The sequence below is a fragment of the Rissa tridactyla genome, chromosome 4 (assembly GCF_028500815.1).
Source record: "Rissa tridactyla isolate bRisTri1 chromosome 4, bRisTri1.patW.cur.20221130, whole genome shotgun sequence".
NCBI lineage: Eukaryota > Metazoa > Chordata > Aves > Charadriiformes > Laridae > Rissa > Rissa tridactyla.
Window position 1 is genome coordinate 66,204,310 of NC_071469.1, and position 25,395 is coordinate 66,229,704.

Below are 25,395 nucleotides of genomic sequence, written 5' to 3' on the forward strand. Positions count from 1 at the left end.
GATTTTGGCAACAGGTAAAATTTATTCAACAAGATGAAATAGATGTTGTTGTTGAAAGAGAACGTGTCCATGGGAATACATCGACCTTTGTATTTCTGTAAGCTAAACCTCAGTTTATTCTTCATGTTCTCTTTAGAAACCGTGAAAATGGAAATTATTTAGAAGAATTTAGGGAAAAATTTAGAGAAGAATTATTCAGTTGTCATTATTTTTTCACAGTGCAATGCACAGATAAAAGAAGATATTTTTGCAATGAGTTCCGAAGCAGAAAACCACAAGTCAGCAACAGTCAAAATCCTGAATGACCTAACAGTGCTTCATGGTAACATATTAATAACTATTTCAAAACAAAAAAGTTACCTTTTTTAATAATAACTTTCAGTCCTTACGTCATTTTTTGACACAGCAATCTGCCACATTTTAACTGTTAACTCTGTTGTAGATCATCTTCTGAAGGGATGGTCAGAGGAGAGCTGTATTCAAAAGGTGAATTTCAATTTTCTATTGTACTGGTTTGCATAAATATATTTAATTTACCACATAAAAATTAAAATTGCATTTTGCAAATAAGGCACTACAACCTTTGAAGTTGTAGAGGGGCAAAGTATTAAACCTATGTTTTCCAGCATTGTATGAAAGTCCTGGCTATAAAAAGAATTTTTTCTGATACTGTTCCTTTTGCTGGTCTTACATTCAAGCCTTTCTTAAACCTGTATCTAATAACATTCTTGCTGTTCTACATTCAGCTCATCACTCTTGTAATATTTTTCCAGTTGGGGATGACCTTCATTTTGAACACGAATTACACCAAACTGTCATGTAAGAAAGCTTTTCACCGGTTATTCCGTTAGAAAGGCAAACTTTGCTTTTTTCACGCAAGGGTTGAGGAGTTAATGAAAAACTTCCAGCAGAGCTACAAGTCTGGTGGCCAGTCAAGCTGTGGGAAAACAAGATAAACAAAACAGGTTTCTTAACATTTTGAGGGCCTTTTTTTTTTTCCTTTTAAGAAAAAATGAATTCTACTCTGTGTCATTACAGGAATTTCTGGAGAATGAGCAGGAAATACTGAATGAAGTGACAGCTCTAACAACAAAAATTCTACAACGAGAGGAAAAGATTGGTGATATTAATGGCAGGCTACAAAATAAGCTGGAAGAACTGGATTCTCTGATTGTCAAGAAATCTAGAATGGATGATCACTGTAAGAGACACTAAACTTTTTTTCCCACCCTTTTCCCCTTCCCCCCCCCTTTTTTTTAAATCCCAGAATATGTTAATTCTTACCAGTTTGTGATAAAACACAAGTAGTACAGCCAAGTTCTATCTGATCCTTCTGCTGCAGATTGAGACATAGTGGTATATTTATTAGAAGAACAAGACATGCTTTATAACACAGCCTGGATATTATTATCTCTAATTGCCACTTTCTAAAGGCTGGTGATAATAACACTGAGGGGGCTATAAAACAGTCTGAGCATCGCTGATCTTTCCAGAACTATATGTTTGCTCTTCCTCAAAGGATAAATAAAACTAACAGACCTCCAACTCCTGCAGCTTGTGGTTGCATGATTATCACTGTAGGACTATATGGTTAATTAATGTTTATGTTCTCTAGAATATTACATGTGGGCAAGTTGCACTACTGCTTCCATTTAAATTAACAATATTCTGTACTCTTGTCTTGGGGAGGGGTGATATTACACAGGGGCCCTAAGCACATACAAATCACTTGCTTCAGGGCCTCCTTTTAACTCAAATCCTATAGGTACCTGTTTTACTTGTTGGTTCATAGAGGTCTCATCCGTAATGAGTCACGGGTTTGGTCACTGTATGGCCATTGTCTTGTTACAGAATGTGTTTTTTATACAGACTAAAGCCGAAAGGCTATGGCATACAGGCTGTTTCCAGATCATTGGGTCTGGGTAGTGTGACAGGGAAACCAGGAAGAGGAATGACGAATTTTTAGAGGAAGGGCATGTCCCTGGAAGGGAGTCAGGCAGAGAGGGGAAGGATGGCAAAGACACAGCAGAAGAGAATCCCACTTCATCTGAAAGCTAGTGCCAGTATTATTTTCTGTGTGAAATGCACAGGGCAGGTTTCTTCACAAGGAGCCTCCGCAAAACCATTGCTTGGACATTCCAAACCGCATGAATTTATCTAGCTGTGTCTACCTAACTCTTTGGCTGCCATTACAATTGTTTTATGCTAGTGAGAGAAGGCAATAAAAAAGACTTTACTAATTTGTATTCTGCATTCCAGGTTTTGCTGAAGGCTAAAGTACTGGACCCCAGCAGGAAGGTCAGTGTTTGGGTATGCCGTGGGCTGCACTGCCTTTTAATAGAGTCCTTCATTCTGCAGCCTTTAAAACTAACACATGATTCTCTACACCTATCAAAAGATGTACCCTTTTCTACAGCTAATATTACCTGGGAGTTGCTGTTACTTTTCTTTTTAAAAACAAGATATAGCCCAATATTTAAACCTAATACATATAGTCCATACATGGAAATGCACATAAAAGTGTACAGTCCTTAGTACTACACCTTTGCCAAACGGCTCTTCCAGCATGGAGCTGCCCTGGCTGCTCACATGCCTACTGTGCACGCACTGATGTGACGCCTATGCAAATGTAGACACAAAACTGTGTTTAGGACATTTTAAAGAAAAATATGCCTGTGAATCTGTCAGTTATGGAAATGGTATTTTGACACATGAGTTTTAAAACCATACTTCTAGAACTGTCGTCTAGATTAGTGCATCTGCAAACTACATATTGTACATAGCAGTATAGAGAACACTTGATTTCCTTAAGGAGAACAATTACTTCCTTAATCCCTAAATAAAACCTTCTGCATGCAAGACTTAGTTTGTTCGCATGCTATTTTTAGAAGTAGTGAACCTGTCAATTGGTATTTCACAGAAAAAAAAATCAGGAAAGGCGTATCAGACGTAATGAAATTATAGCTTCTACGGAAAAAGAGGAGAGCGACATCTCGAGGAAGCCTGGCTGAGCTGCTGGCAGCCTCTGTCCTTAGCAATGTTGGTATAGGTAATAGAATAAAAAAAGCATTACTGTCACACTTAAATATAGACGTATACACTGTTCTTTGCACCACTACAGCCGATGATCCACACAGTAGGAAGATTTTAAGTTGAGAAGATCTTTTTATTACTCTTCCTTCTGTGTTCAGACTTTCAGGACTGCTCTGCATCTTCTTCTAGACCCTCTATAGCTCTAAATTAGTGGTGACGAATATACAGGACATATGCTTTGTGTAGCTTCCTCTACAATATAGAGAGAAGACTAGAGTTTTTGTCAGTGGGTATTTGGCTTCAGCAAGGCCAAAACCTCGCTTCTGAACAGCCTCAGAAGTTTTAGCAACTCTTATCAAGGTGTTCACATAAAGATTTTGTTTAATGTAGAGCAGAGATAGTAGTATCTTTCTGAGGTGATAAGGAATCTCCAATTCCTTTTATTAAGTCCGTGCTGGTTTTGTACTTCAGTCATTCCAGCAGCTTTCATTATTGCAGTGGTGATATTGTATGAAGTTCCTTTCTCTGCTGCTAAACTCTGCTGCTGTCTGATCACTGCTGTTGCTGTAGTATGGGTACAGCAAGAAGCAAAAGTTGAGCTGTTGGCACCACCAACAAAGGGATGAAACAGGCATGAAGCACTCAGAAGAGGAAGCTAAGGTGACTGTGCTGAAAGGCACAGAGAAGGCTTCACCCGTACATAGCTAACAGATGCTTCACAGGCTTACTGGCAGCAAGCGGCTTGCTGACAAAAGGTGTAGGCTGTCAGAAGAAGGAAATCTTTAATCTGATCTTAAATGGAAAATTACAGTCAAGGTATAAGAAAATTAATTTCATGGGAGGGCTACTACTGTTTAATCATCGCCAGGAAGAGGCATTGCGTGTAAAAGGGCAAAGCGGTTTTGGCAGAAGATAAACGCCCTTGCGTTCTGACATGATGAATTGAAGCGACTGTTGAAAGAGGCCCAAGAAAATGGACAAAGAACTCTGATTACTGTCCATCATGATGTTGAAGAAATACACCAAGTACTGGAAAGAGTCAAGAGAGACGGGGGACATGAGCCGTGGGACACTCTTCTTGGATGGTCGCCGACGGCTACAGGACTTTTTAACAAGATGCTCCATCCTGTTGTTGTTTTACTAGTACTCACCGTATTGTGCTTTGTATTGACAATTGTTTTGTGTGTTAGACTTTAGATTATGATGAAAAGCTTAACTCACTTGATCACTCCACAAGATGTATTTGCACTTGATATCCCTCACCACACGAGGACATGTGATATTCCCTATCATCAGTATTGCGTATCGTGGAGCTTGAGTGACTGTAGTCACGGGGCGGATTATGTGGAATAATTACTAAATTGGCCAAGAATACAAAAGTACCGCATTGTTTAAGGAAACTCATAAAATCAAGAGGCTTCCGAGGTAGAATACAGCTGAAGCTGATACATGAAGAATGCAGCATCTGTGATTCCCTGGACAAGGTTGTTTGCGAAACTACACGAGAGATGGAACGGAACGTGATTGTTCCGTGGCCTTCCCTTGTGACGAATAGCAGATATGGGAATGAGATGGTACTACGGAACTGATAAGCTGCCTACTTGCTTACTACGAAACAGATAAGCAGCCTACACGCTACCTGAGCCAACATTTTGTCAGATTTTCATGAAATGTTGTCCTTTGTGGGAACTTTGCTCATTACAACGTACCAAAACACACCTCCATCCCGGAAGCTACCCACCCCCAAGGTGTGACCACTCCTCCTTGAGTACACCAATCATAATAAAAGTATTTATGACTAAAGTCACTCAAACTCCACTTTGAAGATAAAAAAATAGTATAAAAATAGCCCGAGAGAGGGGGGATATCAGGGAAGACACTGTCGCAAACAAGTCGAGAACTCCATCACTGACTTCCAGGACCAGCTGACGGGCTGAGCCTTTCTTCCCCACCATAGGGACACCTTGGGTAAGACTTAGATTATACCGAGAGTTTCCTCGGGGAACTTAGAAATTTCTCTAGAGAATCTCTCTCCTACGTTTATAGCCAGGCTGTGTTGTTTATAACTTTGTCACGCTTTTGTATACTTAACAATATCTTTATTTGCACACGCTTTGCAGACAGTGTATTTATCACTGGCAATCCTAAGAACCTATAGATCTGTTGTTTAAATAAACTGCACTGTTTAAGTAGCTAGTCGTTTTGGTTTCTCCCTGAATACGACCAAAGACTTGAGAGTGGCTGTGCTAGTTCATGAGCACGACTAGACTGAAGGTGCAGTCCACTATCATTGTATCCCAATCGTAATAGTTTAATACATATTAAACACGATTGGACTGATAGTGCTGAATTGGGCATCACTCAGAATTTAAACCTAGCCGCACCTAGCCTCCCACCTCCGTGAGGAGTGTTAGAATGCAAGGGGGTTTATCTTCTGCCAAAACTGCTTTGCCCCTTTTCATGCAACAAGAGGTCTCCATACGTGAATTACAGAAAGCACAAACTATACTTTACAGTGAACTTTACAATGCATTTCCCCCTCCTTCTTCCTAGCAGCCATATATAAGCATCACAAGGAATCAATGAGGAGACGCTCAACGTATTTTATGAAGACAAAAGTTTATTTCCACTGGTGGGAATAGAAGATAGAGTTTGTGACAAGAAAACCAAGCTCTGTGTAATATTCAAGCTCAGTTTGTTTTATTGAAAGTCTGAAAAACTTTGTTGTTTTATTCAAACAACACCTAAAATATTGCATTAGGAAATAAACATATACAAGCAAACTGCTGTACTAGATTGTGTCACAAGCTTTTTATACGGATTCACAGTGATAAATAGATAAAAAGACATTCCCTTTGATCTATAACAGATACGTATGAAGAATACAAAGTGCAGCCTTTTCGTATTATACAGTCTCACTCAGAAGTGTGTCACCTGGAAGTCTTGTACATAAATAACTTCTTTTAAAACAGAAGTTTCCAAAGCATAACAAGCACTTAAATTGCTTAATCCACATGATTAGGACAGTGTTGTTGGCACAGGCTCCTTTTAATGTCCGTTTCCACCTTCTGAGAGTATGCGCGATGGCTCAGTGTACTTTGCTGTCAGTAAGTAGAAGAGGGCAGGTGCGGGTACCAAGGCAAGCAGCGGCAGGTCCTGCTCAAGCTTATCCAGTTTGGAAATGGAGATGATTCCATAGGCATGAAGTAACCAGTGGCTGAAGAGGACAACGAGCCTTTTCTTCCTGACAAGAAGATCCTTGAAAGACTTGCAAAACAAACACAGCATCCTGTTAGCATTCAGCCTGTTACCTAGTACCTGATGTTTAAAAGATGTGGTGCTCAGAGCCTGTACGAAGCCTCCCGGTTTTGAGACCTTCCAGCACGTAACACAGTTTCTCAATACACCACAAGACGGAGTCTCGCCGGAGCTTCCTCTGGCTAAGAGAAGTCTTAAAGGAAGAGGCTTAAACACAGAATACACTGCTGAGAAAAGGCAAGAGACAAAGTGGTCTCAAGTATTTTATATTATGAGTTTTAACAGAGGAAACACATTTACCTACCTCCACTTCAGAAGCAGACATGTACACAGCCAGCGTAACCAAGGACAGCACCAGTATGATGTATGGAAAGGCATAATCTAAAGGCAACCATTGAACACGTTAGCAGGAAAAAGAATGCATTACGTACAATTCAGAGGAGATCGTTTTTACATATATAACCACGGGTATGAAGTAAACTAAGCTACTATAGCCCACCTCTTATCATCACATCAAACACGCAGAGCAGTAAGGGTCAGCCAAGCACAACTATTCAACCTTCCATCTTAGGTTTTCAAACCTTTTCTAATATTTCCAGGGGGAGTTAATGTATACTTAAATCACTAATTGAAAAAGGCAGATAATGAGAAAAGTAGCCAGGCTGAGTGGAGATTTTGTGGCACCTGTCCCCTTCATGTGACAAGCATGCTGGAAGCTAAACCAAAAATAGCTGATCTCCCCAAACTTACACTTTAATCCACCTCTGAAATCAGACAAACTCTACCTTAGCAGAAAATGGAATTAACTTCCTCTGAATTAATTTCCTCTCATACCTCTTCTACTCCCTTTTTGGGGAAGCAGCACCGGCAGAGGCAAAAGCCATGCTGATCAGGAGGCTGGTTAGGACAGGGCTACTAGTGAGCAACCTTTTTTCAGGTAAGACTCCTCACAATAACCTTAAACAACATCCTTATTCTCAAAGCAAAAAGGCTGCCCTTCCCTCCCATAAGTCACTTGTTAGTGCGTGTTTACAGGTACGTTTATAAGTGTTTAAGAGAGAACTCACAGAGCAGGCCTCCTCCAACGGCCTGAAGCACAGTGAGGATAGGGAAGAAGTACAGTGCTGCATAAATGCTTTTAAATCGATCAGACTTTCCTAAACCACAGGCAATTTTCTTAACCAGAAGAGGCCGAAGTAGCATCATTAACACAAGACAGAAGGCATAATATATAAACACAATGGTGTACCTGAAAAAAAGAAAAAAAAAGAAAAATTTCTTAAAACGTGCAGTTGTTTTTCTCCTACAGACTCAACTCAGAACGAGGGAATTTGGGGTTAGAGTCAGTGAAGTCTAAAGAATTTACAATCAAAGGACGTAAACACAGAATGATGGGCTCACTTTTCCAAGGGGAAACAGGGAAGATGCAGCAAAGCATAAAAACCCCCAAACTCTAACTCTTCATAGCTAAATAGCCTGGATTTATGCCACCTTCTTTGGTGGCTCAGGAAGTCATCAGGTGCTGCTAAGTGCTTCACACATAAAACAGCTCAATGCATGAAAGACTTCAGGCAATTGATACTCATTGGTCCGAGTTATATCTGCACGCTTTTTGCGGCTTTGAGAAGAGGCACGGAGAGAAACACACTTGTATGTAAAGAAGGGACAGACAGGAGTACAAAAGCCTTTACACTCACAGGGGATAGACTGCTTCATGAGTGCAGTGCACTGTGGTGATGTAGTCAGGACTTGGGTTGTAAAGCATTGTGTACCAGTCCGAAAGCTTCTTCACCTTGCAGGAGCGGATGTGCAGAGAGCCGACAGGGTCGCTGACGACCAGTGTAACAATTGCTGCAATGCTGCATTCGAACAAGGCGGTGACATGCTGCAATAATGCGCTGGAACTATGGATGGAGAGAGAGATTTACTACTATTTTGCTAACACTATAGGAAATCTAAACGCCAACTGAAAAGTGGAGGCCCATGCAGTGCAGAACCTTCTACAGAGTTAATATTCAACGTGACCAAGGAAGGACAACTCTGCTTGAATAAAAAGTATTTGAAGCTGAATGTGAAAACCCATTTAGAATCTCAGATGATTTAGGCGTAAAATGTGACTGAACAACATTCCAGCTACTTAAATAAAAGCTTGCTGTAGCATAAGCATCCTCTCAGGTGAGGGACAGCGACACTCACGCTTTTGCAGTTTCACAGAAAGCAGCAGTGAGGATAAAACACCAGGTATCTCAGAAGGGGTAAGGTTGTTACATATGATATAAGCGAAATGTTCAAAGCCGCAAGTCCTTGTTCAAGATGGTATATTCATATATTAAACTATCTCAGTCCCCTATGTTTTCAGAGTTTAGTACACTCTAGAGTCATTACTTCTTAAAAGTTCCAGCCTAGCACCTAATGGCCGCATGAAGCTGTGATTTTAAACCCCTTTTTTACAGATCTTCCTTGATGCACCATGCTGACATAAAGGTTACATCAGCTATGCTATAAGGACCAAACCCAGTATACGTATTCCTAAAGAGAAAACTCAAACCCATTCTCTCATTGAACATGCAGAGCACTGCTGATCGGGGCCTCTGCGGAGGTGGGTCACACCTGCAGGTGTGACCTGGCCCTGGTCTGGCCCAGGAGAGAGGGGATGACACAACGTGCTGCTCCTGCCCGCTGCTGGGAAACTCAATCCAGCCCAAATTGCCAGACTGGGCACCTCATTGAAGAGATACAGCCAATGTCCCGAGGGCAGTGACTGGCAAGAAGGACCTGCAGGATTCTTACGTTTGTAAATAACGCCCCCCTCCAGCTGCTCAAAGCTTATGTGCTGCTCATATCAGCTCAACCAGCAGCATGAACTGCTGGACAATTCAATTCAGCATCTCAGACTGTTCACTCATGGATGCAAGGCTTCCATTTTTAAATAACTTATCTGAAGAAGGGGTATACAAACCTCTTTTTTCCTGAATACCATTCAATAAAGAACCAGTGTAAAACCAGGGGAAGCATGGCCATGAAGCCAAGGTACAGCCAGTCATAGCGGTCTGGAGATCCCATACATTCCCGGCAGATTTTGTTGTCATCGGTTCTTTGACCTCTAGGGCATACCTACAAAAAGTAGAGACTGTATTTACAAAGCATCTGAGTACCAATAATGAATCATTGCAGTTCCTGGAAAAACAGACAGAAGTTCTGGGGCAATAAACTTACCAGATTTTTAAAGAGATGAAACATTAATATCAGCAATTTCTCAGCCTATGCTGCCCTTGATCTCTCTGGCTCTTGCTTTTTAATATAAAAAAAGGTGAAGTACGTTTAAAAGGCTTCATCCAAGACTTCCTTTTCCTCTCCCGCTGTCATACCACCTCCTTTTCCTCACTAAGCTCAGTCACCAGGCCCCTTGCAACCACTTCCCCACAGAGTTTCTTGCTCCCCATTCATTCCACCCTCCCTGGATCTTGCTCTCCTTTAGTACTCAAATAAAGTCACTGGGTAGAGTGATTTCAGCACAGCTCTCCGTACCATCCCACCCTGTTCCAGCTTTCGCAGCCCCTCTGCTCGGCTCTGGCTTAGCACCTCCTTCGTGGAACGTTTCATTGAGCAGCTCCTGCTTTCAGTACGGGAGCTCTGCCCGCCCTTTGCAGCCCTCATCTCCACCTGCTCCCCACGGCACCTCGGGGCTGGGCTGCGGGCCGCGGTGCTGCTTACAGCGGATCCGCGTCAGCCTCCGGAGGGCTGCCGCGGCCTGCGCTGCCGAAGCCGGGCCCAGCTCAGGAGGGAGCGGGTCCTTCTCCTCTCCCCAGGCCGAAACTCGCCCGCGCCGCACTTACCCCACAGTCCCCGTAGGTCTCCACGGAGCCGTTGACCGACAGGACGGTCCTGCCGCAGTACAGCCCGAGGCAGGCGGTCTGGATGTCCACACCTGCGGGGAGAGCGCAGCCCGCGTTACCGCGGCGCTCCGGTCCGCCAAGACCCGCCCCGCCCGCAGCCGAGAGGCACCGAGCGCCACCCACGGCCCGCTCCAGCCGCTGACAACACCCCCATCCCCATCCCTACGCCCAGTCCGGTACCGCCGGGCCCGGTGTCCCCGGCCTACCAGAACGGAACATCCCGGTAACCCGGCAACAAGCCCGCCAACTCCTCCGAGCCACTTCCGTCACGCGCCACTTCCGCTTCCGACGCGGGGACCAGCTCCACCCCCCGAGGGATAGAGGCGTGGTCACGGGCAAGGGGCGGGGTTGCTCCGCCCGGGGGCGAGGCCATACGCAGGGGCGGGGTCACTGCGCCGGGGGCGGGCCCGCTCCTGGGGCCGGGCCTCGGGCGGGTGGTGCGGCCCGCCGGGGCGATGGCGATGGCGGCAGGCGGCGGAGGGCGGCGGCTGCCGCCGCACTCGCCCTCGGGCTTGGTGCTGCAGACGGTGGAGATGCATACGGGTGGCGAGCCGCTCCGCATCATCCCGCGACTGGAGGCAGCGGAGGAGGCGGTGGCAGGGGGGCTGTCGCTGCTGTCTCTGCGGCGAGAGATGGCAGCCACGCAGGACCACGTGCGGCGAGCACTGATGCATGAGCCGCGGGGCCACGCCGGCATGTACGGGGTGGTGGTGGTGGCCGGCGGGGTGGCCACCACCAGTGCCCACCTGGCGGCTGTCTTCCTGCACTGCGCCGGCTACAGCACCATGTGTGGCCACGCTGTCCTGGCGCTCGGCCGCTTCGCCCTCGACTACGGGCTGGTGGCAGTGCCCACCTCCCCTGAGACCGCCGTCCGCCTGCACTGCCCGTGTGGGCCCGTCACTGCCTTTGTCCCCTGGGATGGCTGCCGCAGCGGCAACCCCGTCCGCTTCCACAGCGTGCCCGCCTTCGCTGCTGCCATTGGTGGGGACCAAGCCTGCGCCATAGCAATTTTGGGGGAGGGGTTGGTGGTGGCTGTGCCAGGGCGGGGGCTCACGGCCTGGCTGAGGGGCATCTGGCAAATCCCTCCCCAATTCTGCTGTCCCCCAGAGGCTGGATGAGGCCGTCAGGGATGGTAGAAGGTGTGGCATCCCACTCTGGCATGGGAGCACTCGAGTTGTCCCCGTCTCTTCCTTGCATGCAGCTGGGTTCCCCAGCTCCGCTTGCGAGCCCACTGCTCAGCATGATTTCCCCTCCTCACTGCCTTTCTCTGCCCAGACTTAGCTATCGACGTTCCTGGTCACGGGAAGGTGATGGTCGACATCGGCTATGGTGGCACTTTCTACGCCTTTCTCAGCGCCAAGCAGCTGGGCCTTGATGTCTGCTCTTCAAAGACCAGAGACCTCGTCAGTGCGGCAAGTGCGGTGACGGAAGCGGTGAAGAAACAGGTATGGCGGAGCACTGCAGTACCCCAGCATGTTCCCTTCAGAGTGACTGCACCAGACCAAGGCCCTTTATTTCCCTGAGATGCTTGGGATGGGAGGGGAGTCCCATTTTCCAGCCCCATGTTGAATTTCAGGGTCCTCCTTCAGCCTCACAAGATTGTGAGAAGGAGCTCGCATTCCTGCTGCTGCACCCGTCTCTGTTACTGGAGAAGCAGAGGTGGAAACGCAGCAGTGTTGCCTCGTCCCCTTCCTCTGGTCTCTCGAGGAAGCTGTACTGCACATACTGCTGCTGCGCATGTTGGTGAACCTGTCTGTGCTGTTTGCAGTTCAAGCTTCATCACCCTGAAAGTGAAGACCTGGCTTTCCTCTATGGCACCATACTGACAGATGGGAAAGATGCCTTTAGTGAGGAGCCCACCACCAACATCTGCGTGTTTGCAGATGAACAGGTACAGAAACGGGATCTTCTCAGACACACAAGGCACCACCTTTTTCCCTTCCTACATCCACTGTAGAGACAGGAGATGGTTCTGTTTCATTTTGTTTTGGGCAACGATCATTTCTTCAGCTACAGTGATGTCTCTGAAGTGCTGAGTGTCACTGAACACATGCTGGTTTAGTTCCTGTGATGGAAATACTTTTGCGCGTCTTAGATGGTGGCATTTTAAAAAGGTTCATACCTATATCCCATAGGTAGGAATTTCCCAGGAGTCCAGGGGCTGAGGCAGGATCCCAACATAGTGCATGTCTGGGGATGAAAAGAACAAGAGAGAAAAGAGGGGGTGTAAAATTCTGTCCTTGTCTGCAGTGGATAAGGTATCCCATAAATAGCAGGGGAAGTTTTGGTTAGACTTTCCAGCAGTGAGGAGTGTGGAGCATTGGGACAGATCACCTCAGAAGCTGGCCAATGCTGTGGTTTTGGAGATTTTAAAAACCAGGCTGGCCAGCACCTCTCTTGGTTAAGTGTAAGGAGAACTGATCCTACCTTCACGCCTGAGAATGGTGTCTGCCTCTCTCAGTCCTTTTGCTATGATGCTGGGAAGCTTTCAAGTGCTCCCTAAATAGCCTCAATATTTATTAGATTGTTCATCCCTACAAGTTTGACAAAGCTGATCATAATCCAAAAGTACCCCAAACCTGCTTATTTTGTCTTCCCATTTGTGATGTATCCGAATTCTGTACAAAGCCCTGGGCTGGAGGGGTTTCCCCCAAGCGCAGTATAAAGGTGGAAAGAAGAACTGAGGGAAGCAATATTTTTTTCTTTTAAAACCCAAAATACTAGAGCTGGTTCATCTTCTCTTCTTGAATATAGGTTGACCGAAGTCCGACAGGTTCGGGTGTGATGGCTCGCATTGCCTTACAGTACCATAAGGGACTCATCCAGCTGAATCAGACCAGAACCTTTCGGAGCAGCACCACAGGGTCCTTGTTCACTGGGAAGGCGGTGAAGGCAAGTCGCTTGTGTTGGACTTTCCCTCTGTCCTGAGGACTGCTGGAAAAGCGCTGTTGGCTTGGCTCAGTGGAGAAGCAGAAAAGCCTTTCTGTGCCTGGGGAAGTGTGTATGGAAGGAGGGAGGTGCCTGGGGGTCTCGCATTCCAACAAGCCTCAGGCTTCTGGATTTTCTGTTAGAGAAGCAAGTAACAGTAAGACCTTCTTCTGCTGCACAGCTTCCCTGCAAATCCTCCCTCAGCCATTAGGAAAGCACTGGGGTAGATAAGTCAGTCAGGTTTGTTCTCAGTGGCAGCTAAAGGGTGGATTCCTGGTTTAGTCCCCTCTTCCCTGCTCAAAGACTGAGCGTGTTGTTCGGAGGTGCTGGGTCTGTGCATCTGGATTTCCAGGCTCAGCCCTGTGCCTACGGTATCTGGAAGCATGTGGCTGTGAAGATTTGGACAAGCCCCAGGGAGCTCTCGCTCTTTGGGTGCAGGCAGCCACCAGCTTGTCAGCCTCCTTTGAGGCAAACCCATATTGTGGCAGTGCAGGGGCTCGCGAGCTCAGAGCAGGGGCAGCAGCATTTGTGCAGGTGTGGAGCTCGTGCAGGCAAGCTGAGGTGGTAAAAGGGCTGCTGCACATCAGGATGTACCTGGGCAAGGCAGAGCACTTGGTGAGGGGTGTCTCTGCCTAAGCGCCAGGTAGCACTGGCATTTCATGGGGTTGGGTGGGCGGGGAACCTCCTGTTGCCTCTGTCCTGATCCTAATCCCTCTGCAGGAAGCCAGGTTTGGGGACTACAATGCCGTCATCGTGGAAGTCTCGGGAGAAGCCTTTTACACTGGTACAGCCACCTTCACTGTCGAAGAGGAGGACCCACTGAAATACGGCTTCTTCTTCAAGTGACCTGAGCCATGAGGCACTGGCAAAGTGTCACTGATGGTGCTGCCCTTCTGCCCAAGCATTTCTGTTCTTCTCCACACAGGTCATTGCAATATACCAGAGCAACAGGAAGAGCCTTTGGTGGTGTGTCAGCATCTGCCATGTTTCAAGATAACAGGCAGTGTTCCCTTGTTGTGATTAGCATATTGGGTGCAATGTGATTAGCATATATGGGCTGTTCTGAGAAGCCGTAATCTTTTTCTTCTTTTTTTTCCAATAATTATTTGCAGAAAATGGAGCTGATCTTAGAGAAATGTCTTAAAAATTATGTGCCTTCTCTGCGTCTGCAAATTACTAATTTCAAAGCCAGCTTCCTATTAAAAGCCAGATGAAGACACTGCTTTTTACCTCTTGTTTACACTCCTGGAGCACATTCCCAGGACTCTGCCAAGTGTTCCGTGGCTGCTGGTTTGGATTGCCTGCTCTTCCTCAATGCCTCCCACTCAGCCGGTTGTGCTGCTCTGTCTCATACCCCAGCTTTTCCGGTCTGCCCTGCTCAGGCCTGTCCAGATGCCCCCTTCCTCGCTGCACTCGCTTTACCCCTACCAAAGCCCTTTGTGTCCCAGGGCTGGAAGCAGATACTTGCTCAGAACTTCCTACTATCTCTCGCTGCACGTCCACTCCATGCTGCTTCCCTAAACCTTCCTCTCTTGCTTATCTTGGACCATTGGCTGCAAATACCCCGTGGTTAACTTTCAACAGGAGCAGCTGTATTCGAAGGTCTGAGGCATTATGACCTTTGATTGCTAATTATTTACTGATGATTTTGTCTCAGCCCAGGGGCAGCTTGCGCAGCAGAGTGCAGTCAATGTGTGCTTTGCCAGAGTCCCTCGAGGGAGGATTGCCAGTGGAAAAACCAAAGCAAGCCCTGGGATGTAGGCAAGCATTTGCAGTGGCAGAAGCAGAGCTTCAGACCACTCGTGGCCTGTAATTTCCACTGTGTCTCTCTCTGGACAAAATGGTGTTTGTTCATTGAACACGCTTCTCATTAAAGAGAGACATAAAAATGAGAATGATCATTCTGCTTATGCAGCAGAAGGGAGCAAGTCATACTGGAGAGCTTGGAAAAGGTTGGCATAGGAAAGCCTGGGAGAAATTTCTTCTGTCAACTTGGAAATTATAACTTTGGACTGGGAAGAAACAAAACCCCCCTTGTTCAGAGAATGGCTGCATTTCCAACAGAAGTTTTTTTGGCTGGTGTTGGGGCTCTTGCTCCCAGCTTTCCTGTAACCCCTAGATAAATCCTGTACAGCCTCTGGTCTGGGGGAGCAAGCAGCGACACACGCATCCTCCATGCTTGTGGGAGCAAACTCCTCTGCGGGTTTCTAGCTTCTGGGCATCTCCCTTGTCATCAGCCCCCCAGCCTGGCTACTGGGGAAGAGCTGGGCCAGCAAGTCACGAACCTCAGCACAGAAACCTCAGAAGCTCTTCAGCCATTAATTGCGTCGCAGCCTTCATTACCTATTCACCATCCCCATCCCTAAGAAATTTTTCATGCGGGGGCCCGCAGCTCCGGCATGGCTGAGAGCAGGGGGACAGGGTCTTGCTGCCCGTGTGGGGGTCCCTGGCCTGACCCCTCAGCTGGTGAGACCCCAGCCCAGAGCGCATGGGGGATGGTCCCAGCCTCCACCAGAGTGTCTGGGGGTAGCTGGCCCCTGCCCCTTTGTGATGGGCTGCAGGGCTGTGAGGAGAGAGGGGCCATGAGGGGAAAGGAATCATGAGGGCAGAGGGGCCGTGAGGGGAGAAGGGCTGTGGGGACCCGTCCCCGACTCAGGGATGGGGATGGTGCCCGTCTGGCGTGAGGGGGAATCTCTGTCTGCAGCCCAGCCGGTGACGGCCGGAGTCCCCCGGCCCCGCTGTTGGGCTGTAAGGGCGCCGCTTCTCCGCCCCCGAGCCGCGGGGCGGGCGGGCCGGGCCATGCCGGCCCGGTTCCTCGGCAACGGCGGCCGGGCGACGTCAGCGGCTGGCGAGGCCGGCGGCCCGGCGCGGGCGAGGAGCGGCGGGCGGGCGGGCGCGCGTCTGCAGCCGCGGCGCGGGCCGGGGCATGAGGCTGCGCATGGAGCCGGCGGCAGCCGTGCCGGGCAACCTCTCCCGCGGCGGCGGCAACGAGAGCGGCGAGGCGGCCGCGGCGGCGGGTGGAGCGGCGGCGGCGGCGGGGTGGTCGGCGGCGGCGCTGGCCTCGCAGGCGCTGGCGCTGCTGCTCATCTTCGCCCTCTCGGCGCTGGGCAACGGGGCGGTGGTGCTGGTGATCGCCCGGCACCGGCAGCTCCGCACGGTCACCAACGCCTTTGTGCTGTCGCTGTCGCTGTCGGAGCTGCTGGGTGCCCTGCTCTGCCTGCCCCTGGCCTTCCTCAGCTTGCTCAGCCGCCCGCCCGGCGCCTGGCTCTTCGGGCAGCGCCTCTGCCTGGCCAGCGCCGCCCTCCACGCCGGGCTGGGCATTGCCGCCACCCTCACCATGGCCCTTCTCTCCTTCGACCGCTACTGCGCCATCGTCCGCCAGCCCCGACACAAGATGGGCCGCCGCCGCGCCGCCCAGCTCCTGGCTGCTGTCTGGCTGGCAGCCCTGGCCCTGGCTGGGCCCTGGTACGGGCTGGCAGGCGAGGGGCGGCAGGAGGCCCGACCCGGGGCCTACCGCTGTGTCTACGTGCTGCCCTGGGGCTCCTCCCGGCTGGGGCCACCCTATGGCGCAGCCCTCATCGTGCTCTGCTACCTCCTGCCCTTCGCCCTCATGTGCTTCTGCCACTACAACATCTGCCGGGCCGTGCGGCTGGCCGAGAGCCGCGTGCGGCCCCTCACCACCTACGGGCACTTGCTGCGGGCCTACGGGGAGATGCGCACGGCCACCACTGTCCTCATCATGATTGTCTCCATCATCTGCTGCTGGGGGCCTTACTGCATCCTGGGGCTGGCCGCTGCTGCCGGCCGCCTGCCCTTCTCACCCACCATGGACGCCGTAGCCAGCGGGATGGCCTGGGCCAACGGCGCCATCAACCCTCTTATCTACGCCGCCCGCAACCCCAACATCTCTGTGCTGCTGCGGCGCAGCCGCGAGGGTGGCTACAGGACTAGGAACAACGTGGCTGCCTACCTCTCAGTCCCGGGACGCCAGCCGGAGCACCGGGCTGACCGTGTCCGGGAGCGCTACATCAACAGGCACAGCGGCCCCCTGGGCAGCGCCCCATCCTCCTCCAGCCCAGTGAGCGGGGGAGAGGTGGCCATGTGGGCCTGCAAGAACCCCGCTGTGCTCTTCTGTCGGGATGGGCAACCGGACACCATCTCTGAGGCTGCCTTGCAAACCAAGGCGGACACTGTTGACACCAGTCTCTGAAGGGATGGGGGTCCAGGTTGGAGGTGTTGGACGCCAGGGCTGTCTCCCTGAGGAAATGTGGGGAGCCCCGGAGCTTGGAGCCCTTTGCAGCCAGACTACCAGGAAACTGGAGCAATGGGACTGCATGAGCCACAGTGTGGTTTCTTCTCCATTGTGTGAGCTCTGGTTTGGCGACCCAGTCTGCAAGCGGCAACTCCACAGGGAAAGGAAGGCCCCTTCACTTTCAGCAGGCCTGATGCACTGTGCACCCAGCATGAGAGTTTGACTGCAGGAAGAAACAGCGTTTGCTCCAGTCCTGCAGAACGTGCCACAGTGAAGCTAAGAGACAGACACACAAATACAGCACAAACTGACTGTGTGAGCTGTTTGTTAAGTGCCAAACATGCAACTGAGAGCTGAGCATTGGCAGCTGGAAGACACTCTGAAAACAGCACACTGTGAAAACTGCATCATGGCAGGAAAATGTTGCTTTATCCCATTATATGTGGAAGTGCTGATAGTCAGAAAGTCATACATGGTAGGACAAGCTAAAAGAATGATCTATTAATATGTTTTTTTTTTTTCAAACTCCTAAGCATAACAAAGCACTAATTGTTGTGAAAGGGAGGATATATGATACCAGGAGGGAAGGGAAGGGAAGGGAAGGAAAGGAAGATTAAACAGCAGTTTTCAGAATTTCAATAGCCTTTTTTTTTTTTTTTTTTTTGCAGGTACACAGCTTAAAATACAATCAATATGAGAAATGAGAGTTCTTCAGACAGGCTGAGGAAAAAGGTGTATGTGTAGACTATGGTACCACTGGGTTTGTACACAAGGTGTGTGTTTTCTCTCTGAGCTCATCTGAAGTCTCTCACACCTCTTAAGATTTTAACCATGTTTAGAGGAGCCATGCGAGAGAGGTGATATCTGAAAGGAGAGGTAAAGCAATACCACGCGCTCTTCCTGTGCTCTTAAGCATGTGAAAATGTGCATATGCGGAGAACGGATCTTGTTGTATTGATGGCAGCAATCCATCTGGAGTATAATATTTAAAAGCTAGCTATTGAAAAAAAGGAAAATAACACAAGGAAGTGCAATTGCATGGCATAAATTTGTATGAATTTATCAGTATAATTTTTTTGGTCCAAAGGCCTAAAGCCTTAAATTAGTATTTTGAATCAGGAACTAAGATTGGGCCTTCCTTTATCTTTGATAGAGTTAAATGTGAAAGACGGGCAGTGTTTTTCCTTGTACAGGCTTTAAAAATACAATGTTACTGTTTTATTGGCTTTTTCAACTGTTTGTGACCCAAGTGAACATACTATCATTATTTTGTAAGACAAGGAATAAATTGTCTTTTATGCAGGAGATGAAAGTGTCTCAGCCTGGCATCATTTTCAACCCAGTCTTGAGAAGGGAAGTTCTGTAAAAAATTGCCAAATAGGGGGCAGTAAGGAGAGACCTAATTGTTCATGAAATTTTAATGCAGCTGTTTTTCGTGCTATGAGCGTTACTGTAATTTTCTTCTGTGATGCTCCTGAAGTCCATGAGGAAAAGACTTGACCCTTTACTTCTCGGCACTGATACTTTGCCCTGCAGACCCTGGATTTTGCAAGTTGAGCTGTGCATTTGTGCTGTTTCAGGGAGAAGCTGTACAGAAAAACCACAGCTTTTCACAGTAGCTATTTGACAGCAAGTGAACACTAGTGACTTGTTAGAAGGGTAGGACAGGAATTTCTTGCATACCTGCCCTTCCGCAGTAAGGTATGGATCATGTAGAGTGAAAGATCTGGTTGTGAATGATGAGATTAGATTTAACTCTTACCTAGGTGGCTGGCAGGTGGTAACAAGGAGATCGGTGCCAGCTAATTTGCCATGCAGAGCACTCTGGTGTTTTAACAGCTTCAAGAGCTTTTGCCAGAGTTCCACTAGTCATTGACTCTTACGTTATCTATAGAAAACTTTAATTGCGATCTGGGAGATAGCAAGGAAAACTGGTGGAGTTCTGCCTTCCTAGAAGGGACGTGTCTCCAGGAGTTGTAGCAACAGTCCTTAGAGTAAATTCCAGTGCTCTGTAACCTCCCCTGGTGCAACTTGAGGCTGTTTCCTCTTGTCCTATCGCTTGTTACTTGGGAGAAGAGACTGACACCTACCTTGCCACAACCTCCTTTCGGGTAGTTGTAGAGAATGATAAGGCGCTCCACCCCGAGCCTTCATTTCTCCAGGCTAAACAACCCCAGCTCCCTCAGCTGCTCCTCATATCACAGCACTGTTGAGCAAGTCAGGTACATGGGTTTCTACAGCCACATTTTAAAAAGGATGTTTTAAAAAATACAACCAAAGGGTGAAGTGTCTTAAATAAATGCACAAACACACACAAGACACGCTGAAGGCTGCAGGCTGCCTGCCAAAGCAGTACTTGAAATGCTGCTGTGTCCCAGCTGCGCTGAAGGTTGCTGCCTCTCACCAACAGTGCAGAATGGGCACGAAGGTCTTGGCCATGGTAGCACACAAGCCAGCGTGTCACTCTGTCCTCGTACCTGACAATAGCTCCATGTGTTCATCCAGGAGAAGGAGACCTCAGGTTTACCTCGCTGTTTTATCCTAGCTGTGAAAATTCTGCCCATGGTCACAGCAGCTTATTCCCGGGTAGGAAACCATTGCAGGAGGTGGCTCCTGGCCAAACCTCTATGGAGACATCAGCTTCATGCCTCTTACACGCTCATGCTGGTGTCACCTCACTTAGAGATCCCCTTTCTTTGGGCTGAAGGAGAACTCAGAAGGCAGCAAGGCACCGAGGTTTCAGACAGTACAAAACTAGCTTTGAAGCTCCAACCCTCCAGCCATAGCTCTGCAATATTTCTTTCCTTCTTCCTCCCTTGAGATGAGCCTGGATGCAAGGTGAACAGCAGTCTCATTTGCACAAGGGCTCTGCAAAGGATGCTGGGACACCCCAATTCAAAAATCATGTGGGTTACTCAATGCGGGATGTTCCGCGTAAAAGAGATAGTAGTTCACATGATTTGAAGACCAGTTCAGCCCTGGATACCAGTGACAACATTAGTCAAAACCAAATGAAAAGTTAGTCCTTGGGCTCTTTAGTCCCTCATTGACTTTCCAGCATACTTACCCTTGGTTTAAGAGTGCCATACTATCTGGCAATGATGCGCATGCCACTGATACAATTAATGCATTATAAGTTAGAAGGAAAACATTAAGTCTCGATTAATGACAAGCATTTTAGAAGGCACTGTTCCAGCTGAAGTCAGTGGTAGTTTTGCAGTAGATTTAATCATGAGATTCATTCAAGTCAATATTTTCCACTCCCTTCCTAATCTCCGGATGAAATCTCGATTCAAAGTAAATGCTTTGTGCATAACCTATGAAGTATGAGCAACTAGCAGTTTATAAGTGACCGCCTGATGGGCTGTAATAGCTGACAGTAATCGGAACCGGAACCAGAATAGCTCACGCGAGTGAGATCCACCACCCCTCCTTCTCTTTCAGCACTGGTGTTGGCTTGCGCATCCAGTACACGCCAGCAGAGATCTGAGCACCCAGCACAGCCTTTCCACTAATGATCCTAAGAAAAGCCTCCTCCTATTAATGGGATCAACCACTCTGCCTTCAGAACTGCTGCATCCCAGATTAAAACATTCAGACCAAGGGCTGCAGCCAACGCAGTGCAAGCTGCAGTTTCAAAGAGGGATTCAGTAAGTCACCATTAAACCCAACACATGCTGCTCTTTGGAAGGTTTGTCATAGAGGCCGAAATGAATAATTTGGATAGCACATCAGAGAAGTGTCGTTTTGTGCAATGCTGGCTAATGTGTGTGCTGCATGCTCTCCAGAGCTGCAGAAGCCCGGATGCCTGGTGAGATCAGCCCTGGTGCTGTCAGGGTGCTTAGTTCAGCAGCAGAGCTGCCTCTTCCCTCTAGCTGCAATTGTATTTTTATGTGGTGACTCTGATTATTAGTAAATGGGTGCACCTCTAGATCTGCTTGCACACAGGCACAAGGTAGTAACTAAGCGCTGGAAGAATAAAACAGTCCAAAATCCCGCAGGACTTGTCACCGGCAATGGGATCCAGGCTTGGTGACCCCATGCGCAGCTGTGCTGTGCTGCTGTCCTGCTGCAAGCTGTGAACTTGCCAGGACCAGTGGGGTGAGTCCCAGTGGCTTCACAGGGGCTGGATGTGGGAGGATGAGATGCTACCCATACCATGGTCAGCCCGCTTGGTGTTCCCGATTTGAAAGGAGTAATGGGCTGCTAATGCCGTGCTGCTGGCAGCACGTTGCCCGAGTCTTGAAGCGTCTACATTCACCCCAGCTGAAGTGCTTGTGGAACAGCTCTGCTTTTCTAGGTGGTTTTTTCCTAGGAAATTACCACTGTGAGAAGCTGGAGGAAAACTGTCATGGAGAGACAGACTGCAAATCCTTCTCAGGGGCATAAAATAGATGAGTCACTGGAGAAATCAAAGTGAAAGTAGCACAAACCCCAGGGCACAACAGCAGGGCCTGCATTAGTCTGGCTGGAGAGTGATGGATGATCTGCTCAGCAAAGAAGATCCCAGGAGACTGTAACTGAAGCCAGAGGAGATTTAGCAAGGGGGGCTTGAAGGCAAGGGGAACACCAGCACAGCATGATGTGTGCTGGGAGTAAGATTCAGCACCGGATTCACTCGCAAAGACCCCCTGGTCATTAGGCAGCTGGGCCTGAAGAAAGGCAGGTGGTGACACCCTCCAGCATTTCTGTGCCAGGGAGGTGGCAGCACTGTGCCAAGCGGCCCCTGGCCGGGCTAGCCTGTCTGCACAGCCCTGCCCCGTGTCCTGTTCCCATCGCTGTGGGCATGACCATTCCGTGATCAGCTTCACACACGAGTTCTTGCTCAGGGGTGGGTTTTTGGCTGAGCCTTAAACTCCAGCTCTTCTAGTGCAAGCTGTAGTAGCCACAATGGAAGAACAATCCATGTGTTTTCTGCAGAGATCTCTGCACTTATCATGCCACCCCAGCTGGAGCGGTCGTGCTGGTACTTGCTGCTCAGGCAACAATCGAGCCCTGAAGCCTTGCTCGAGCTGTTTGTACTGGGTGAAGCAGCACACCAAGGCCACAGGCTTCTGGGGTGACGGTGAAAGATGAGCTGGATCCAGCTATGATTCAGCAGAGGAAGTAAATTCACTCTGAGAGGAGCCATTTGTTATTTGTGCTATTTCTTATCTTGCTTGCACTGAGCTTTTCCAGGTTCAGCTGCTTTCAAAAAGGCAAGCACTGGCGCAAGCCCACAAAATTGATTGGGGAGCAATTTTCAAATATTGGATCCTTAATTTTATGCATCTGTTATCCTTGCATTTATAAACTATTTTCAACCTTATCTCTTCCATAAATAGTCAGCTCAGAAACTAATAGACAAGGGAGCATCTAAAGAGATTCATGAACTGAAAAAAGTTTTTTTTTAAAAGCTTTGCTCTGAAAAGAGGATTGCACCTTTTCTCAGAGGGTTTTTTATTGTTGTACGCACTGAAAAGTTAAAGGCGTTTGCAAACCTCAGTGCTTCACAGATTGTCTGCTTTCCCTTCAGCCGTGCAGACACCCTCTTCTCCTTACCAACCATAAGGAGAAGCAGAAAGTTGCAGCAGGGCTGACTTTGGGGAGGTCATTTTGGAAGATGACACTCCTCGGCTTCCAGGGTGGAGATGGGGAATGGGAACATTCAGCGCTGCCCTTCCACATGTGGAGGAATGTTCCTCCCAGGGGCCAGAGCAAGTCTGGCTGAAGGCAGCAGGAATCCCCCCACCTGCTTCTGCCAGTAGTACTGATGCACAGGCTTAAACTTGTGCTCAGGGCTTGACCAGAGCGCTTCACTGAAATGTGCAGACTCAGAGCAGGTGGAAATTGTCCCCGGGTTGGGACAGCGTGTGGGAGCTGCGTTGACTCGTAGGTGAGGCTGACAGCTAGCACTGGGCTAGCCCACCCCACCCCACCCCACTCCGGCGGAGGGCGGCTGGGGAGATGCTGGTGCTGTGGCTGGTAAGGAACAAAACCCCCTGGATGAGTCCTACAGATTAAAAACCCTCAGGGTCATAGATGTGGACAAAAGCAACAAGATAAATTTCTCTTAAGTCGGTCACCCAACAATTCCCTCACAGCCACATAAATGTAATTTGCTTACCTGACCTAGAAACATACTCTGAACTACTCTCAGCATCAGGGAAAAAATGCTCTGAGTAACCAGGTCACTTATTTCTCCAGTGAAATGTAATGTGCCGCAGCACTTGTGCTCCTCCCTGACCTGCGCCTGTGGCTGCTGTGCTCAGTCTGGTGCATTTTACAGAACATTTGGTAATATACTGTCCCTGAAGTCATGGCCAGTTTTGAATACAGCATCTGAATTGTGGATTCTTTCCAGAAAATGTAACTCAAATAGTGATCGCCCCCTGCTATTTAATTGGAAAGATTTGCCGTAGAAACTAGGTCTTGCCTGAGTGCTTCACACTCTTGATTTCACTGTAAAAAGGGCCTCAGGCAGAGATTGGGAGCTGGGCAAAGCACAAGGCTGGGGCTTCCTCACCTTTCCTTGACCCAAGGGTATACTCTGCACAGAGCTTGGCAACGTAAAGCTGCGTGAATGTACACAAACCCAAATTCAAGCAGGCGGAAAAGCTCCTGGTACCCCATGGCACCCGAAGCCCAGGTAAAGCCGTGAGCACCGTCCCAGCCCAGCTTTGCTTATGGCGGCATCCTGGAAAGCCAGAGGGATGGGTTAGGCAGCAGGAGCAAAGCTATGTTTGGCTGTCCCATGTCTTCCAGACTTCTTGTCATGGACAAACCTGGTTTAGGGCAGTTCTACTTGTTGTGCCCAAATACTCAGGGCACGTGTCCTACCCCTCCTGCAGAGCCACGTCTGAACTGAGAGCACGGGCTTGTGAGCAAATGTTGCAATATGGACCCATAAAGAATGTAATGGACAAATGAGAATTCAATGACCTATCTTCACGGAGCTGCCCTGGGGATTGGGAAACTTCCACCTTAATGCCAAGTTCATGCAACATGACAACAGAGTGTAAGGAAAGCTGGGTTTTAGCAAGAGGAGCCTGCACAAAACAGGCTCCCAACACAGATCCCAGCATCTGGACAAGTCCTGGGGGGATTGTAGTGGAGTGGGGCACAGTACGGTTTCAAAAGCAATGGAGGTAAGTTTGCGGCCTTCAGATGTCCCATGAAAGCATTTTGCATCAGTTTATCTTACACACACATGCATTTGTGTTGCCTGTATGCACACACACATGCACAGAGTGCACCACCCTGAAGCCCAGGCAGTTCCAAAAGTCACAGCAAAACCACACGTTGTGACCTTTGGTTATTTGACTCAAATTACACAGGGCAGAATTAAAATTATCCCTTCTCAACTACATGGGGGGAAACTTATATATGAAATTTAGCATTTTGACTGTTCCACAGCCAGAGAACACTGAACTTTTCAGACCACAGCAGAGATGTGGCAGAGGAAAGCAAGAGGCGGGATTGATTTTATACTCAACAAGCTCTAAAACCGTGAAGTTGGGAAAGTGCCAGCAGATGGTGGTGCTGCCTTTCCTGAGGCTCTGCTGGGGCCTGACCGCACAAGCTCCTGGCTTTCTCCCTGGCTCACCTGCACACAACTCATCAAGCCTGGTTTAAGGCTAAAAATAATAGAAAATGCTCAGAGATTTCAGGTCAGAGCACCTCTGATTAAGGCGGAGAACTCTCCATTTCACCATATTGCAGGACCCTGGGCAATGCCGGGGGGAGCTCACAGGAGAGATGTCTGTAGGATTTGCTGCAGGGGAGGGGATAGGGACTGGGATGGGGATGGAGGCAGGGATGGTGCTGGCTCACAGCCTCCCTCCTGTACCCCTCCTGCCTTTGTGTCAGCTTGGTCTCTCCCATCCCCCCAGAAGCACAGCTGGGTGGCCATGTTCACCCCACGGCACAGGCTGGCACAGAAACACCCAGGTGCTTTTATGGGGTTCTGTTGCTACACTAGTCTCTGCGTTTAGGGATGAACCTGTTCCTGGGGCGCTCCAGCAGCGTCAGCCCTGTACAAGGGCCATG

The 25,395-nt window shown here is 48.7% G+C and overlaps 3 protein-coding genes and 1 long non-coding RNA gene across 4 annotated transcripts; 3 read left to right on the forward strand and 1 right to left on the reverse strand.

Annotated features, from left to right (window-relative positions):
- The first annotated feature begins 948 nt into the window (after positions 1–948).
- LOC128909074 (uncharacterized) lies at positions 949–5,206 on the forward strand. The gene is made up of 3 exons (XR_008466215.1): positions 949–1,201; positions 2,260–2,298; positions 3,532–5,206. It is a non-coding gene; the product is annotated as an uncharacterized LOC128909074 (long non-coding RNA).
- Positions 5,207–5,635: 429 nt separating this feature from the next.
- Positions 5,636–10,483, reverse strand: JKAMP (JNK1/MAPK8 associated membrane protein). The gene is made up of 7 exons (XM_054200624.1): positions 10,394–10,483; positions 10,128–10,219; positions 9,251–9,405; positions 7,989–8,195; positions 7,359–7,540; positions 6,596–6,672; positions 5,636–6,300 (listed from the first exon to the last, which is right to left on the reverse strand). The coding sequence occupies exons 1-7, from the start codon at positions 10,404–10,406 to the stop codon at positions 6,082–6,084; spliced, it is 945 nt and encodes a 314-aa protein (XP_054056599.1). The 5' UTR covers positions 10,407–10,483; the 3' UTR covers positions 5,636–6,081.
- A 117-nt stretch (positions 10,484–10,600) lies between these two features.
- On the forward strand, positions 10,601–14,958 carry L3HYPDH (trans-L-3-hydroxyproline dehydratase). Its single transcript, XM_054200622.1, has 5 exons — positions 10,601–11,168; positions 11,463–11,632; positions 11,956–12,078; positions 12,942–13,083; positions 13,840–14,958. The coding sequence occupies exons 1-5, from the start codon at positions 10,643–10,645 to the stop codon at positions 13,959–13,961; spliced, it is 1,083 nt and encodes a 360-aa protein (XP_054056597.1). The 5' UTR covers positions 10,601–10,642; the 3' UTR covers positions 13,962–14,958.
- A 1,083-nt stretch (positions 14,959–16,041) lies between these two features.
- On the forward strand, positions 16,042–17,944 carry GPR135 (G protein-coupled receptor 135). The gene has a single exon (XM_054200621.1). The coding sequence runs from the start codon at positions 16,042–16,044 to the stop codon at positions 17,323–17,325; it is 1,284 nt and encodes a 427-aa protein (XP_054056596.1). The 3' UTR covers positions 17,326–17,944.
- Positions 17,945–25,395: the final 7,451 nt, after the last annotated feature.

Excerpts from the sequence above, each read along its gene's own strand:
- JKAMP (XM_054200624.1), bottom strand. Across the intron at positions 8,196-9,250 it reads TGGTATTCAGGAAAAAAGAG|TTCCAGCGCATTATTGCAGC; the intron begins GTTTGTATACCC and ends CTCCATCCATAG. Across the intron at positions 6,673-7,358 it reads CGTTGGAGGAGGCCTGCTCT|ATTATGCCTTTCCATACATC; the intron begins GTGAGTTCTCTC and ends GGTTGCCTTTAG.
- L3HYPDH (XM_054200622.1), top strand. The coding sequence starts at position 10,643 with ATGGCGATGGCGGCAGGCGGCGGAGGGCGGCGGCTGCCGCCGCACTCG. Across the intron at positions 11,169-11,462 it reads CGCCTTCGCTGCTGCCATTG|ACTTAGCTATCGACGTTCCT; the intron begins GTGGGGACCAAG and ends TTCTCTGCCCAG. Across the intron at positions 12,079-12,941 it reads GCGTGTTTGCAGATGAACAG|GTTGACCGAAGTCCGACAGG; the intron begins GTACAGAAACGG and ends TCTTGAATATAG.
- GPR135 (XM_054200621.1), top strand. The coding sequence starts at position 16,042 with ATGAGGCTGCGCATGGAGCCGGCGGCAGCCGTGCCGGGCAACCTCTCC.